Source organism: Petromyzon marinus, chromosome 2 (genome assembly GCF_048934315.1).
Source record: "Petromyzon marinus isolate PM22_M1 ecotype Great Lakes invasive population chromosome 2, UKy_Petmar_22M1.pri1.0, whole genome shotgun sequence".
Taxonomy (NCBI): Eukaryota; Metazoa; Chordata; class Hyperoartia; order Petromyzontiformes; family Petromyzontidae; genus Petromyzon; species Petromyzon marinus.
The window spans coordinates 21,965,860-21,984,079 of NC_133668.1; the positions used below are offsets into that span (position 1 = coordinate 21,965,860).

The 18,220-nt window shown below is 45.7% G+C and overlaps 1 protein-coding gene across 1 annotated transcript in view; it reads right to left on the reverse strand.

The window, feature by feature from the left end:
- The window catches only part of LOC116945034 (glutaminase liver isoform, mitochondrial-like), a 63,697-nt gene that overhangs the window by 18,598 nt on the left and 26,879 nt on the right, over nt 1–18,220 (reverse strand). Inside the window, exons 8-13 of the mRNA XM_032959108.2 lie at nt 6,817–6,849; nt 4,186–4,244; nt 3,584–3,650; nt 2,443–2,493; nt 1,257–1,433; nt 134–265 (exon numbers count right to left, since the gene is read on the reverse strand). Coding sequence (XP_032814999.2) covers nt 134–265; nt 1,257–1,433; nt 2,443–2,493; nt 3,584–3,650; nt 4,186–4,244; nt 6,817–6,849 — 519 coding nt within the window. The remainder of the gene's footprint in view (nt 1–133; nt 266–1,256; nt 1,434–2,442; nt 2,494–3,583; nt 3,651–4,185; nt 4,245–6,816; nt 6,850–18,220) is intronic.

Sequence of the window (18,220 nt, forward strand, 5' to 3'; positions counted from 1 at the left end):
CAATATGCACTGCTATCGTACATCAGAGTAATTAACTTTAAACTTGGCATCACCACATGCCGCACATGGCAATAATGAACACCTCATCGGCCAGTGCCAAATTTATCTGCTCTGGCAATATTGCACACCATACCTGACAGAACTGAATGCCACGGACGCTGTTGCCCAGGCGATCGAGTGCGGGCGACCAGCACATGACTCCCATCACGTTGGGAACCACCAACAGGATACCACCCGAGACCCCCGACTTGGCCGGGAGCCCCACCTAACATCGCACGGCACACTACACGGTTAGGAGCTCTACAGCAACGATGGCAAATATTTCAGGCTAAGTAGTACGGCTGGCAGTGCATGTGTGTGGTGTTGTACGCAGTGATTGGCTTGTGTGATGCGCCACAATTTTGGTGACTTGGATCGATTTCCCACATCCCCATATCAGCGGGAAGTGGTATATGAACTGGTTCTGGGTTTCTAAGGCGAATCAACTTTAATTGTCGAAGACGACATGGGGCTGATTTGTGCTGTGGCAGCATAAGAAGCTTCTTGCTATGAGCACTAGTTCCCACATCCTTAATAGCACTCGCCACAAGAGTCTATCGCGTGATTTACATGCTGAAGGAATGCCATTTAAAGCTTGCGGATTGCTCCATCTTGGCCTTGGCAGAGTGCACGCAAGCATGGCCCTCCTCCACCAGCTTGTGAATCAGACCTTCCAAGCCTGAAAGAAATGTTTTTTCTTGTATATGGGGGGGGGGCATTGGTGTGTTTTACACACTGCACAATTGTTTCGGTCGACCCAAGCTTGATTATTTGCCATACACAACATGAGCAATCAAATATAGATTCAAGGTTTAACAAACAAAATAGTTAATGTAGAACAAGGGCACAAAAACGAGGCAGTGGGTGGCAAAGATGAGAGCAGAAGAGCAGGGTTGAGGAGAGTGGATAAGTGGGTTTCGCAGACCAAGTTAGAAACCAGTCGGGAAAGTTTCACAGAAATGTAAGTGTTCACTCACTCAAACAAGTGAAACCACATTAACCACCGTGAGTGCGCGTGTGCGCAAACGACAGAAGCAGACCAGGGAGAATCTACTCGTGGCAAAGAGCGTGCGAGCTTCTTGGCATTCAGTGACCAGCGACGCCGAACAGTGAACAGCGACACTGTTCACAGCGACGCACCATTCATCGAACGCCAAGAGGCTAATGTGGCTTCACCACACGCAAGCCGGCGCCACGAGAGTACTCGGACAACTCACCTGGAACGCGAACTGCCCGGAGAAGTCGTACATGCCACACGAGTGCATGAGGCTCAGCGTGTTGCGCACGGCCTCGGGGCTCATCACACGCTCGCCCGTGGTGGGACAGATCCCGCCGTTGGCTAGCGTGGCCGCCATCACGCTTGCCGACTCGCACGTCACCTCGATGGAACACAGCTGGAGTGCCCACGCGCAAACAAAGGAAAGGGGTCACCCCCTATAGCCCTGAACAAGCTTTTTGGAACAAGTGCTGTTAGCGAGCGCCTTGCACGCCGCCACGGCACGTCAGGGGGCGGGCGGGCGGCCAGCACCACGCCAGGCCACTTGTCCCCACAGTAGCAATGTTTACGCATCGCACCAGGTACTAATTTGAGGCTGAGTCGACCTAGGGGAGGCCCAGGACCGGTTCAGATAATCGTCACCGGTGTTGGTGGCCATGAGTGGGAATCGAACGACGGTCGCCAAGTTTGTAGCGCAGTGTAATAACTGCGGTGCCACCTCTACTCACAAAGGCAACCACACAGGCATGGTTCCTGCCATTGGAATGTGAAATGTTCACCACTTTCTCACCCCTGGACTACCAACAGATGTGAGTGCCACCCCAATTGCTTATTGAAGCAGAAATATATTTTTTACTCAACTGTGACTTTCAGTGGCTAATCAAATTAGTATCATGTTACTTTTAAAAAAACTGGGTAATCAGTTACGACACTAATAACATTACAGAGCTCAAATTGAGATACTTGCCAAATCAGATCCATACTCACAATCAACAAAGCTAAATTAATTAGTTACCTTATCGATACAGTGTTTAAAAATCATGACAAAATAATGAATTTTGTACGATGTATTAAAAAATTGTCAGAAGTACAACTGAAAATTGTGTACTCAGGGGCCATAACCATTATCTGCAACATTCAAGAGGACAACCATTCTGTTTACATCCAGGTTTGTGCTAAGTGACCACTGCACTGCTTGTACTTTAATACAGTAATGCTACATGACAAACTAAATACTGCATGCTAATCTTCATTGCCGACTGCATTTTTCCAAGCTATATTTAAAAATGACTACTTTCGATTGTTAAAACTAGTTAATAGTTGACATCCATTTTCCCAAGTCACCGGCAAAAGGAAGGTACCTGCAAAATACAATACAGGTGGGCAGGCAACCCAGGCTCACCCACCTGGAAGTAGAAATCCAGGCAGCCAATAAGATCTGTGCCCTCAGGAAAGCACTGGGGTTCGGGAAAAAAAAGACAATGTTGTTATAGACCTTGCATACAACACTTTAAGAGACACTGAACACTCCCACAAAGCAAAGTGTGTGTGTGCACAGAGCGGAAATGGCCTCGTGGTTCACATACTAATTCTGCTTCCCTGATTTTTATTTGGATTGCAACAAAAAAAAAACACTGTGGGCCTCTCCGATAAGCTTAACATTAAATGAGTACTGTGCCTGGTAAGGTGTATAAACATCAGGACTGGGTAGTTGTTGAACTTCTTTCGCACCGTACGTAGCCAAGCGTGCTAATCGGAGGTTAGCACAGTTGTCTATGCCAGTCGTGCTGACTTTAATAGGTCCTCTCTAATTGCAGTTATCCCTGAGGTAGCTGGTGGGCAACCTGTGGCTGCATATCAGGCCGGGCAGATAACATCTCGGCAGCGTCTGCTCTGAGCTGTGAGGCTCTGAGAGCAAGAATGAACGGCAGGCAAGAGTCAAATAGCACAGTCAAAACCTTGGAGTAAATTGCCAACATATTTTATTACAGGTCATAAAAGCACAGTGAATGAGTAGCAACTGTGATAATCATTAACCAATAAGTTTAGGGGCTGCAGGAAAGTTCATTTCTTTATCAAAAACCCAAAAATGTTACGGAGCTATAGAGCTAGATAATTTACTATAGTTGCACACAAATATGAAGCTTTAAATGATATCTACATAATGTAATAGGTGGACAATAAACCAAACGATCAATTGTAAATGTTTTATTTAGCAATTCATATGTATGCAGGGTATATGGTTACATATGTTAAAATGTTGACCGCCTTGCATCCCAACAGTAAAAACGATGACGTTGACAAAATAAAACCTGTTACAGTGGATACCTAGGTTCTGCTTTAACCCACTGGCATAAATATTTAAGGTTTGGAAAAAGACAGAATCTGCACAACCCTAGGGAACCTTGGCCGATGAAGCATGCAGGCATGTAATGAGAGAATGAGCATCAGCGCTGTGGGCATGTGAAGGACGTAAGCACGGGGGACGTAAGGACTCGTACAGCGGAGGACGGGGCAGGGAGGAGGTGTGTGCATTAGTGAGCTCACCTTCTTCTCCTTCAGGTAGTAACCAATGGCGAAGTTGCGATCGCCCGATTCCCTCTCTGACTGGAACCTGCCGAGGCACAGCGGAATGTTAAAAAGCGTGCATGGGGTGAGGTGGTGAATGCTATTGGCTGTCACGCACCAATGTGACGACCCAACAATAATGCTGCGTGTAGAAAGAAAGAAAAAACACGCACACAGAATGGCAGCTGTACAGTAGTACACATAATTAAAGACTCAAAATGTTCGCGTCAAATTGTCTTCATCTTTAATGGCGGTTCTGAGACAGCAGTGAAAATGACGCGTTGATATGGCAGGGGCCAATAATATCTACAAAGGACAATCACAAATGACTTTCAAGATTGGTTCATATTTTACTGACCCAAGGAGGGATGGATGAGCCGAGTTAACCAGAATTTTTTTTTTTGTAACTGACCAAAGGTGGCCACTATAGCCCATAGCGCCATCCTGCAGGGTAGCTGCATACTGAGGGAATGCAGCAAATCACTATGATAAATGCACAAGGCTGACCGAGCATGAGCACACTGTGGATTGAAAGGGGGAGTTGAGTGTGTGCCACGAAAGTTTCAGGGAGGTGAACTCACGTGGCATTGCTGAAGCCCACGTACTCGTGCCCACCCATCTTGTTAAGGTACTCCATGACCTGCGTTGGGAAGCAGTTCGGCACATTATGGATAGCGCAGCAACAGCAAGGAAGACGGCGATACACAGGACAGGAGCGAGTGTATGATGTGCAGCTGCTTTAGTCAAATTACATGAAAACTTTTTCACTGCCAGTGTGAAATGTGCTTCTACCAGGGCAATGGATCTCATCATCGCTCACTTGCCATTGCTTTTTTTTTTCTCAGTTAACTTCTGAGATTATAGTAATAGGTTTTTACCCTTTTATCTGGCACGAAAAAAACTGACACCTTTATACGAGGGATCATGTTTGCAATAACCACAACACAAGCAGTCAAAATGCAAACAAAAAGAGACAACTCTGATAATGATATGCACTGTCCTTGAAATTGATTGGTCCACACCCAAGACAGCTTTTCTTAGAGCCTAGTCTCCACTGGTGTTGGACCAGATGACGCCAAAAGGCATATCATTATCAGAGTTGTCTCTTTTTGTTTGCATTTTGACTGCTTGTGTTGTGGTTATTGCAAACATGATCCCTTGTATAAAGGTGTCAGTTTATGTGCCAGATAAAAGGGTAAAAACCTATTACTATATCTTGCTACTGGCAAAGGTGTTCTGAGATTATTTCAAGTCAAAGGTAATGTGTCTCCACACCTAAGCCCTGGGGGAAGTGCTCAGCTCAACTCAACTCAATATTATTAACCTCAGATGGATGATGTGCTCAATTAATAATTCCCAAATTAGGATTTGAACTCGAAAACTTTTAAATTGAGTTATGCAGTCTTCAACAGCACCACACTAAACAATGCATTTCAGTTTGTTGCATTACTAATAATGCTACCATATTTATATGTACAACAGAATTATCTCTGCAAGATAGTTCTTACGTTCGTTATTGTCATGAACAATAAAGACCGCCTTGATAATGTATCCATGCAGATCATACACAGTGGCAGTGTTAACAAAAAAATAAGCAGGGCAGCCTCAGGGCCGAGAATAGTTGGTAATTAAAGAAGACTTTCGATGAGCATGCAAAGTGCTCATTATTGCATTTGACCACTGATGAGCGACCATTTAAAATTAGCCATGGAATCTCAGCTGTACAAACCGATGAAGTCTGATCCTTGGGACTCGTTATATAAATATAATCCTCACTCAAATTATTGGGATGGATTACACCATGACTGATTTCCTTTATATCTATGCAGCGCCATTCAACTCGGGAGAGTATTCAGGAATCAGCATTTCAGAATAACACAGGTACATCTCCAAAACTCAAGGTTTGCAACCAGGATGTGTAATTGATATCGATTTTGCAGCACGTCATCATGGGGCTAAATTTGCCTTGAAACCCACAAAAATACCACGAGGTCAATGACTACCGTATTTTCCCGCATATAACCCGCAGAGGGTGGGGCAGCTGAGGGGAGAGAGAGGTGGGGGTTGGGGGGTGGGGCAGCTGGGGGGAGAGAGAGGTGGGGGTTGGGGGGTGGGGCAGTTGGGGGGAGAGAGAAGTGGGGGGTTGGGGGGTGGGGCAGCTGAGGGGAGAGAGAGGTGGGGGTTGGGGGGTGGGGCAGCTGGGGGGAGAGAGAGGTGGGGGTTGGGGGTGGGGCAGCTGGGGGGAGAGAGAGGTGGGGGGTTGGGGGGTGGGGCAGTTGGGGGGAGAGAGAGGTGGGGGTTGGGGGGTGGGGCAGCTGGGGGGAGAGAGAGGTGGGGGGTTGGGGGGTGGGGCAGTTGGGGGGAGAGAGAAGTGGGGGGTTGGGGGGTGGGGCAGTTGGGGGGAGAGAGAAGTGGGGGGTTGGGGGGTGGGGCAGCTGGGGGGAGAGAGAAGTGGGGGGTTGGGGGGCAGCTGGGGGGAGAGAGAGGTGGGGGTGGGGGGGTGGGGCAGCTGAGGGGTTGGGGGGGTGGGGCAGCTGGGGGAGAGAGAGGTGGGGGTTGGAGAGTGGGGCAGCTGGGAGGAGGGAGAGGTGGGGGGGTTGGGGGCGGGGCGACGGCGTTACCGTAGTGCCGCTATTATCTGCGCAGTGCGCAATCTACCAGTGCTAAAATTGTACTTGCGTATCTACCAGTTATGTGTTACTTATTTATTGGATATTTTCTTTTGTTACGTATTTACTGCTTTAAGTTAACTCGTTTCCGGTTAGTTTGTTTTCTTTGTGCACGTTATGATTTTCATGTTAACAATTGATAGTGGAATGTATTACAAATGTAAACTTCGTATTAATATGATGGAATCAAGCTGCGGTAACGACGTTAAATATATGAATGCATGTGGGGTATATGGAGGTGCGGGCTATCTGAAATTTGTTTCACACAAAACGCTATTTTTGCGGGTTATATGCGTGTGCGGGCTATATGCGGGAAAATACAGTAATTGTACTGGACACCTGAAGAGACACACGGGCTGGAGGAATGTCCTTGCTGTGGCAGTGATTAGAGAAGCTATTTGACACGAGCAAATGATGAGGCCCATTGGCTGGTGTTGAATCTAAATCCAGAGGAGCCCCCATGTGGAGATTTCGGTCAGAAAGGCACTCGTGATCAAAGCTTGTGGGGCACACACGAATGTCTTCTGCAGGTGAGTTACTCACATGGTCAAACTTCTCAGAGGTGTGTGCTCCTTGCTGTGAACAGAAATAAAATACCTTTGATGTTATGTTTCCGAAAATAAAAAAGCCATTTTAGTTCATAAAGTCCAGTATCATTTTATCATTTAAAATGATACTGTATCATGGGAACTCCTTTCCCAGTACCAAAATATGAGAAGAAGTTTCCCCCCTTTTTTCTGGCAACAAAACAGGTGTTAAGATGTAAAAAAAAAACACCAAACTGAAACCTTTCACGAGGAATCATGCCTGCATTAAACCACAATACTTGCGGCCATAATGCAAACAAAAAAAAACAACTCTGATAATACATGCATCGTCTTTGTATGGTTTGTACACCGTTTGAGACTCGGCTCCAAAGAAAGCTGTACTCTTGTGTGGACCACAATCAGTTTCATGAGACAATGCATATGTAGTGGAGTAACACGCGCGGGGTTTTGCGAACAAGTGTGCACGCGTGTGTGAGCTGCGGAAAGCGAGTTCACATCGGGTGCTGCGAGAGAAAGCAACGAGAGAGCGAGAGAGAGACGACCAATTATAAGATGCATAGCGGTGATTGACTGGCTGCAAATGCAGGCGCCAGGTTGGCGAGAGATTGAGGCGACAGCGGCCGAGGCCACGGGCGAGAGGCGACGGGAGGACGCCAGATTAATTAGGGCGTTTAACGAGGAGCAGGATAAATAGGGCAACGTGTGAGGCAGAGGAGGTTGAGTTGGTTGGAGTGAAGACGAGAGCGAACACGAGCGAAGTCCTCGGCCACGCTGTCCACAGTTCGATCTCTCCGGCGGTGATGGCCGATCCCCCGCTGGAGGCAAGGGCGAGTGTGGAGAAGTGAGGTTAGACAGGCTAGCAGTAGAGAAGATAGCAGGGTGTATAGTGAGAGGCTAGCAGTGGAGAGACTAGGAGAGTGAAAGGGAGCAGGCTAGCAGTGGAGAGACTAGGAGAATGATAGGGAGCAGGCTAGCAGTGGAGAGGCTAGGAGAATGAAAGGGAGCAGGCTAGCAGTGGAGAGGCTAGGAGAATGAAAGGGATGCAGGCTAGCAGTGGAGAGGCTAGGAGAATGAAAGGGAGCAGGCTAGCAGTGGAGAGGCTAGGAGAATGAAAGGGAGCAGGCTAGCAGTGGAGAGGCTAGGAGAATGAAAGGGAGCAGGCTAGCAGTGGAGAGGCTAGGAGAATGAAAGGGATGCAGGCTAGCAGTGGAGAGGCTAGAATGAAAGGGAGCAGGCTAGCAGTGGAGAGGCTAGAGGAATGAAAGGGATGCAGGCGAGCAGTGGAGAGGCTAGAGGAATGAAAGGGAGCAGGCTAGCAGTGGAGAGGCTAGGAGAATGAAAGGGATGCAGGCTAGCAGTGGAGAGGCTAGGAGAATGAAATGCATGCAGGCTAGCAGTGGAGAGGCTAGAAGAGTGAAAGGGAGCAGGCTAGCAGTGGAGAGGCTAGGAGAATGAAAGGGAGCAGGCTAGCAGTGGAGAGGCTAGGAGATTGAAAGGGATGCAGGCTAGCAGTGGAGAGGCTAGGAGAATGAAAGGGAGCAGGCTAGCAGTGGAGAGGCTAGGGGAATGAAAGGGAGCAGGCTAGCAGTGGAGAGGCTAGGAGAATGAAAGGGATGCAGGCTAGCAGTGGAGAGGCTAGGAGAATGAAACGGAGCAGGCGAGCAGTGGAGAGGCTAGGGGAATGAAAGGGAGCAGGCTAGCAGTGGAGAGGCTAGGAGAATGAAAGGGATGCAGGCTAGCAGTGGAGAGGCTAGGAGAATGAAAGGGATGCAGGCTAGCAGTGGAGAGGCTAGAGGAATGAAAGGGATGCAGGCGAGCAGTGGAGAGGCTAGAGGAATGAAAGGGAGCAGGCTAGCAGTGGAGAGGCTAGGAGAATGAAAGGGATGCAGGCTAGCAGTGGAGAGGCTAGGAGAATGAAATGCATGCAGGCTAGCAGTGGAGAGGCTAGGAGAGTGAAAGGGAGCAGGCTAGCAGTGGAGAGGCTAGGGGAATGAAAGGGAGCAGGCTAGCAGTGGAGAGGCTAGGAGAATGAAAGGGAGCAGGCTAGCAGTGGAGAGGCTAGGAGAGTGAAAGGGAGCAGGCTAGCAGTGGAGAGGCTAGGAGAATGAAAGGGAGCAGGCTAGCAGTGGAGAGGCTAGGGGAATGAAAGGGAGCAGGCTAGCAGTGGAGAGGCTAGGAGAATGAAAGGGAGCAGGCTAGCAGTGGAGAGGCTAGAGGAATGAAAGGGAGCAGGCTAGCAGTGGAGAGGCTAGGAGAATGAAAGGGAGCAGGCTAGCAGTGGAGAGGCTAGGAGAATGAAAGGGATGCAGGCTAGCAGTGGAGAGGCTAGGAGAATGAAATGGATGCAGGCTAGCAGTGGAGAGGCTAGGAGAGTGAAAGGGAGCAGGCTAGCAGTGGAGAGGCTAGGAGAATGAAAGGGAGCAGGCGAGCAGAGCAAGTGGGAGAGTTGCGACGGAGTCACGTGGCGTTGAACGCGAGGAGTTGTTCGAAAAAAGTGACACAGGAGAATAATAAATTTGTCCGCGTGATATAACGCCACTACACGCACTATCAGTGTTTTTGTTTGTTTGTTTGAATTCTGACCACAAGTATTGTGGTTAATGCAGACATGATTCCTCGTAAAAGGTTTCAGTTTGGTGTTGTAACATCTTAACGCAGCTGTTTTGTTGCCAGAAAAAAGGGGAAAACCTATTCTGATATTTTGCTACTGGCAAAGGAGGTCCCATGATACAGCATCATTTATTTTGTTTAACCTGGACTTATTCTGCATTTGTGTATACAACATTCTCTATGTATGTCTGTTCTTGTCTGCATATTCTCAATTATAAATCACCCTTCCTTTGCCGTTACAGTTATAAAGCAGGCGTCTGGCAGCACTGAGTGTGTCTTGCATTTAAACACACGGTAAAAACAAACCACTCTTTACAGAAGCACCTGAAATACCAAAGTGTGTTTAATAAACATCGCCCAAATTCCACAAACAACACACCCAAGATTTCCATTCGTGACAAGTGCGTATGCATTAACCGCCGAAAATAATAGACTTAAAACTTTCGTGACTGCAGGAATTCATATTCTTGTTTTTTTTCCCCCCCGTAAAGTTACGTACATAGAACACAAAAATCTAAATTCAAAGCAAAAAAACCCCACGACGTTTCGATCGCAACACAAGCGGTCTTCATCAGGTGCAGGGAAAAGAGGGTGGGGGCAAGCCTTCAAATGTAGCTGCTTATAAGGGCTCCAGAATTAGTGGGCGGGGCAAAGGACTGCGTGGGCAGACAATGTGGGGGACAGAACAATGGGGATACACAAATTCAAGGGCTCCAGAATGAGTGGGCGGGGCAAAGGGCTGCGTGGGCAGACAATGTGGGGGACAGAACAATGGGGATACACAAATTCAAGGGCTCCAGAATGAGTGGGCGGGGCAAAGGACTGCGTGGGCAGACAATGTGGGGGACAGACCAATGGGGATACACAAATTCAAGGGCTCCAGAATGAGTGGGCGGGGCAAAGGACTGCGTGGGCAGACAATGTGGGGGACAGACCAATGGGGATACACAAATTCAAGGGCTCCAGAATGAGTGGGCGGGGCAAAGGGCTGCGTGGGCAGACAATGTGGGGGACAGACCAATGGGGATACACAAATTCAAGGGCTCCAAAATGAGTGGGCGGGGCAAAGGGCTGTGTGGGCAGAGAATGTGGGGGGCAGACCAATGGGGATACACAAATTCAAGGGCTCCAGAATGAGTGGGCGGGGCAAAGGGCTGCGCAAAAGACAGGGGGAGAGAGAGGGATGATGGGGCAGAGATGGGGGGGGGGTAGAGATGGGAGGGAGGAATTGCACCTCGGTACACCCATCAGAAAATGGGGGGGGGGGGGAAGGAATGGGGCAGAGACAGAGGGAGAGAGAGGGGGTGGAGCAGAGATAGAGATGGGAGGGGTAGAGATGGGGGAGGGGTAGAGATGGGGGAGGGGTAGAGATGGCGGGAGGGGTAGAGATGGGGGGGGGGTAGAGATGGGGGAGGGGTAGAGATGGGGGGGGGGTAGAGATGGGGGGGGTAGAGATGGGGGGGTGGAATTGCACCTCGCTACACCCATCCACACTGCCGACGGTAGAGGTTGACAAGAAAACACAAATCAAGTCATGACCCAAAGTGGTTGAAGACATCTTTCCAATGATTGCTGAGTTTAAAACCGTTGTCTCGGTTGCAATTGTGTCTGTGTCTGTATATATTTGGATGGTTTCGTGAACGAATCTTTGTTGATAGCCAGTCGGCTTGCAAAGTACCATCGTCTTAGAGAAATCCATTTCATGTGAGCCAGCCGCATTAAAGTAATGATCAGCTACGGCAAAAGTATTGGTCCTGCCGTGTTTCAAATCTGCCTTGTGTTCACGAACACGGTCCGAGACATGTCGTTTGGTTGCCCCAATGTAACTGCTGCCACAGGTACAGCTTAGTGTTCCAAACTGATGTTTGTTAGTATCACGTATTTAATGGTGATATCATTATTGGGTAAAGCCACCGAGATGATGTCTCAGCTGATGTGATATCCATGCCTAGCTTGAGAAGACCAGCCTCTTTGAAAACTGTCCTTTCCAGGTTGACATAATTTATTGACAGAATTCAAACAAAACGAGTCCTAAAGATTAATAACCTCAGTGTTTGGGCTTTAAACACCATTACATTTAGATTTACTTATACACATGTGTACATAATATATCATGTACATAATAGTATTTGAAGGAATAGAAACCTAACTGATATAGCAATGACGAAGACTGTGAACACCTGGGATGTTTCATCAGTATGTATGTTCGTTTAACTTCTTTCGAACAGTTTGTAACCAACAGTGCTAATCGGAGGTGTGTACCAGGTACATGTGGGTGCACGACGTCACGTGCTTAGAAAGGCGGGTGAATTTTCCACTCAGGGATAGACTTTAGACACTATGAGACCTCCTTTGCCAGTAGCAAGCTATAGTAATAGGTATTTACCCTTTTATCTGGCACCAAAACTGACACCTTTATTCAAGGCATCATGTTTGCAATAACCACAACACAAGCAGTCAAAATGCAAACAAAAAGAGACAACTCTGATGATATGCCTTTTGGCGTCTTCTGGCCCAACACCAGTGGAGACTAGGCTCTAAGAAAAGCCGTCTCGGGTGTGGACCAATCAATTTCAAGGACAGTGCCAATATCATTATCAGAGTTGTCTCTTTTTGTTTGCATTTTTACTGCTTGTGTTGTGGTTATTACAAACATGATCCCTTGTATAAAGGTGTCAATTTTGGTGCCAGATAAAAGGGTAAAAACCTATTGCTATACTTTAGACAGTCCAGCATGGTTCTAGAAGCCACTTCACTGCAAGAGGTGCTGCGACTATGCAATGATATATCAATGTATGCCATTGCCTCATCTGAGAGCACTAAGCAGGCATCATGTCCATTGTTGTATCCTATGAACCCATACAATGCTTAGGTAATACTGCGCTGTATTACCTAAATAATGGCACGTTAGAACTTTCAACTGGAAATGTACACAATAAGGACATTTGACAGCCAATTTCTCTGCTGGCTATGTGGAACAAAGTTGTTCAGGTGCTATTTCCATGATTGTTTATAACATACTTTAATGACATGTAACATTTGAAGACATTTGACATGCAAATGTGATTCATGGTATTTATAAAAAAACACAAAAAAACACCTTTCGGCTGAACTGCTAAATTCAGGTCATATTATGCAAATAAAACCACCAGAAAGCATTTCCATGCACTCCTAATCCTGAAAATGTCAGGGAGCTGAGTTTTCATCATGCAATCAATGGATTACTTTGGGCTCGATATTTTTTCCGTGCTGCCCATTTGTACAAATTGGGGCAGACGTGTGTCAGCACAAGACCCACGGTTACGATAATCCCACTTCAAGGTCAAACCAGCTCCACGCAAAAGCTCCACTGGGCCCTTGCACCAACGCGGCATCTATGTCTTGGAAGTGATCATAAATTACCCAATAATAGACAAACTAGCTTGTTAGCCCGTCATAGGACGGAAGCTGTGATATTAAAGATGTAAATTCGCCCCCCCCCCCCCCCCAAAATACAAAAGTCTATTTTAATATTTTTTTGCATTGTGTACAGTCTGGAAGCTACCCACATGGCAAATTTCAAGTTTGTTGCATGTCGGGAAGTACGCTAAACATTTTGAACAGACACACATAATCACGAATTTCCCTTTTTTATATATATAGAGATGACCTGAAGAATTGGCATGCCAATTGGTGTGTGCATTTAGCAAAATTGAAATTGTCTGCACTGCACTGTAGTTTTATAAAATATTGAAGATAGAAATATCTACCACGGCATACAAAGCTGCAATGCATAATGCATAGAAGGTGGGAGCTGTGTTTAATGCTGTTCGTGCAAGACATTCACAGCATACATAATAAACGCAGTTCTTTCTGCAGTCAATTTCGGGTTACAATTGCATTGGAATATTTGACTTGGCATGTGCTCTGCTCGTTGCAAACCTGATTTGAATTCCGCACAAAAGTTGGGATTCCTGGAGAATTTTCCCCCAGGAAGCAACTGTACTCATTGACAGCATGAATAATGATTATGCACACACAGATAAACCAAGCACATCTGTCACCACAAAGCAGCACCAACGCATTCTCAAAGTGAGAGCCCTGCTCATTCACATTCATCACGCAATTCGTTTCAGTTACCGTGAAAAAATGTTTTTCTATTTTTAAGCTTCGATTTAAAGCTTTCGTGACTGCAAGGATTCATCTTCTTTGGTTCTTTCGGTAAAGTCACGTAGAATGAGAATAAAATAATAAATTGATAAAATAAAATAACACAATAATATTCTCACGACGTTTCGGCCACAACACAAGCGGCCTTCATCAGGTGAAGGGACGAGACTGTCTGGTAGGACAGCGCTGGAGTGAAAGAAAGTGAGAGCCCTGCTCATTCACATTCATCACGCAATTCGTTTCAGTTACCGTGAAAAAAAGTTTTTTTTTACAAAACATGCAACAGCACCGCCCCGAATAAATATTACGATGATAAACAGGAGGCAATTCAAGCACTGCTCAATAATAATTTGAGAAGCAAAGCAGAGGGAGCTATGTTATCTATTTAAAAAAAAAAACTGGTTCTTCCAGACTGACAGCTCTAACAAGGTTAATAAACATGGACTTTTATACATCTCGCCATTAAACGCAGTCACCCGTTTTATTGCGTTTTCAATATGCACCACCACAGCAATATTTTTTTGGTTTTAGACAGGCTCCCTGAAATAGCTAAAAGCCCCTCGGGACAAACAGCAAATTAATAAGATGCTGGTGCTACACAATCAATAAACCAAACTCCGTAGCACTGACTGATGTTGGGCTGCACGTGCCAGCTGTGTACCGACATGCGCACACATGGGCTGGCCAGCAGCACAGAGAGGCCCCACTTGTGCATTATCAACAGTGAATGCAGTGAAACCTGCCAAAGTCAAACGAATTCAGTAGAGGGCTTCTCTGGTTATGGTGTGGGGGGAGGGAGGGGAGGGGGTGCTGCAAATAAATAAAAACAAATATATATTTATTTACATTATTCACACGTAATTAACACCTAAGAAATTTAATTAGCACATATTAACTTAATGAGAATTCACTAAATATTCATAATCTAATAATTGCAGTGAAATAACACGAAAACAGGTGTAATCCAAGTCATGTACCATCACCATGAAGCGGTAATAGAATAGGTTCACTGCATGTGCAAGTCTGAACACATTTTCTCACAGGCCTGTAGAATGTATTTTGTTTATTTGTAAATGAATTGCAAAATAAACATGTGAGCACGTGAGAGGGAGAGAGACAGAAAACGAGCAGAGCACGTGGCAAACCAAGGCACCCAGGAGCATGGGTTTACTGAATCCCATACAGGACACAAGTATCACGGCACAAATGCACATCAATTGTACCAATTACAACAGTCGGGGATGGGGTTTAACACTTGCTGGTATCGAGAAGCCGTCTCCTACACCACGCAGCTTAATTAGCACGTATACAATTGTGCTCTCTGGAGTTTTGGGGTACAAATGAAAATCTAAACGTGATAGTGATAATCATCGTGAAATTTATCGTGAAATATCACATCACGGAAACCCTCATCTAAACGCTGTTTGACCATGACCACTTTAGAGCTCTTGTATGGGCCACGTAGAAGCCTTCTTCAGACAGCCTTGTTTGGCCCGCAGACGTTTGCCCATGAATAAATCAGCAGGTCTGCCATCTGAGTCTGTGCCCTGGCGCAGCATTTTCCTGCACTGCCAGCCAGCCGGCCAGCCCTGATCAATCCGTTTTTTTCTGTTTATTTGTCCGAGCAATGCAATGACAAATTGCTATACTATACTGTACAGGTCTGTGCAATGTTAACGCAAAAAGGCTGTTGCGGTGCAACTTCCTTGGCGTGTAAATGTATGCGGTGCGAAGAGAGGCGACGAGGAATGTACACCAAGCCACGTGGCAGGCAGTTAAAGAGCAAGACACATCAAGGGCTTCTCACTCGTTTCGAGCGTTACAGCGCGCTAATTCACCGTCTGCCATGGTAAAAAAACAGCAACCGAATTGCATGCATATTTTCCCCAAGAACCGGCTGAATAAAACTTCTATTAAAAAAATGGAAAGCATCCAATTACAATATTATATTTTTTTTGTTAATCAAGCAGTGCAAGCGAGATGTTTGGGCAAAGCCAAACTTTTTTTCTGGCAGATTCGCAAGCCAGAAGACCGACGGCTCATTTAGGTATGAACAACATTTTGAATGTACTCTCTAGTGTCTTCATTATTTTCAACAAAACACATTTGGGTAATTCGGAAAATACCAGCTGCATCACTGAAAGCATGATTGAATTATGAGAAAGCTTGTTTATATATAGAAATGTGATGCAAGGAATTGTTGCATCTAGCCTGCTGTGCTCATTATAAAGGTCACTCTGGAAATAGCGCACCCATGCCATCTAGTTCAGCTTACAGCACATAACCCTCTTATGCAAAGATTGGGACTCAATACCCCGGGGTCTGGCACGCGTGCAGGATTACCCGGCACACGAATCGCGAGCCCCAACGAGTACTCCCTGATAAATCCACGGACACAAACCAGCGCAGGTGAATACTGCCTGGTCTGAACACGGCAAGAAGGTGCGTCAGGCGAGACCGTCATGGGCCATTCGCCCTGAGTGGAAGCCAACAGGACAGTGAGATGGGGGAGAGGTGGCATAGCTAAGTAGTTTTTAATCACTGGGATCATAATAACCCACTAGCGTATTCTGCAGGTGGCGAATGGATACTGAATTTAGCATCATTAATAGATAAGGGGCACCATGGTGGCGAGATGTTAACTACCTCGCCTGGTATACAGGAGATCGTGGGTTTCCATCCTGCCCCTGACGTCTGTATATTAAGAGTGTGCATGTTCTTCCTATGGCCGCATGGATTTTCTCCAGGTCCTCTGGCTTTTCCCTCTGCATTTAGAAAAATGCTATACATTTCCCCATGATAAGCCACTTCGTGAAGCTCTCATTTGTGGCCAGGTAAATATTGAAATAGAGCTACATAGCTCAGTGGCCTTACCTGGTAAAAAAAAAACTATAGTTTAGCAGTTAATAGGCGAGTCAGTCGTGAGTTGTAAGCAATACCGACCTCAAACACTGTTAGGCAATGTAAATCAGGCTCACTTGGAAAAAGCATGGCTGAGATCAAAGCCAGCGGAAGAACGATTTACATTTTTCCTGACACTAAATAGATTCATATTTGTTGTTCTGCTTTCCAGGTCATCAAGTTCATATATTACAAGTGCATTCGTCCATATAAGCCAGAGTCTAGTAGACCAACGCCCATTCAAATATAAAGGGCCTCTACATACATACAGACGTGTGCATACATATGTGTAGAGAACACTTACGCTTGACATAATGCAATGTTACAGTTGACATTGCATGAATAATTTTTGCTTTTTTGAATGACGTGTATAATTTTCTTGACTCAAAATAATGTATCAGAACATAAAACTGTACCTATAATTTACATCAATGTCAATTCGTTAATAAGCACAGATGCCCTTCTAGACTGAATATACAAAGGCCTCATTTAGCACCAACCAACACAAGCAATAGCTCCAAGCAACCACTCCCTAACAGCGAGTACAAAGCCTGGATAATGAGTAAAAAAATACTATTAATATTATTTATTTATCCAGGAAAGCCTCACTGAATGTTCTGCATTGGAGTGTTTGGCCAATTCCATTGATGTGTTGCAAATGATTCTGAATCACTCCTGCTGCTCATTAACTGGGGACATCACATTGGAAGATGAAACCAGTTACACTGAGCATACAGTGATAGAGTGATAGAGTGATGCATGTCAAATATAGAGCGTGCCTTAATATTGTTAACTCAAATTTGGAGCGCAGTTGATAGCTTACACACTGGCTCTGGCCACATGTATCATGAAAACCCACACGCACCTGGCCCTGATACCCTAACCAGAATTGTGCATCCCTCTTTTTTCAAAGCTCGTACACAAACATGCCCTTAATGAAAACCCTTCTGTAGCCAATCCACTCACTCAGCTCAATGCATACACATTAAAACCGATCCACACATCAGATAAGCACATATTCATTGGTCTTCATATGGAACGCTTAAATATTAGTCCGTTATTTCTTCGCGGTGTTATAGGCAAGGCATTTTACATTTTCATGATTTTTAGAACATGTTACGTTTTTGTTTAATTGCTCGCACTGTGAACCCCATTTATTTTTACAAATATTTGTATGATTCATGTAGCTGGGATGTGAACAACTCTAGTAATCGCATTCCAGAGTAATCATTTGTCCATCTATATTCACAGCTCGCACATACAGTAAATAAAAAATAAAGCCTCATTCCAACCAATTCCAACACACAAGTCATTCTCATTTTCAAAAATGCCATAAAATGTCTCCTAAAATTAGGTACAAATAGCTTTCCCTCCAAAACCCCAAGCTGATTCTCTATGGAAATCCTTAAGGAATTTGGCATTTAATCCATGGCAGTGCTGCCGACTTTCTACAAAGTGGCACTATATATATGGTTTCTGGGGTGGTAATAGGCTGAGTAAAATACTTTTTAAACGAAGGGGTGTCATTCAAATTACCTATAAACTATCCATGACCTGAAAGTCTTTTTGAGAGCTACTAAGCCACAGCGAACCCTGCTCAGATTATAAACACAAAACTTGATTATTGCAGCCAAAGCAGCAGCAAAGCCGAGTGGCAAAGAAGGCGTGATGCATTCTTGCCACATACAAGGCAAGGTCGTGATGGACAGACCCCAAAAAAAAACATTTTAAATCTGGCA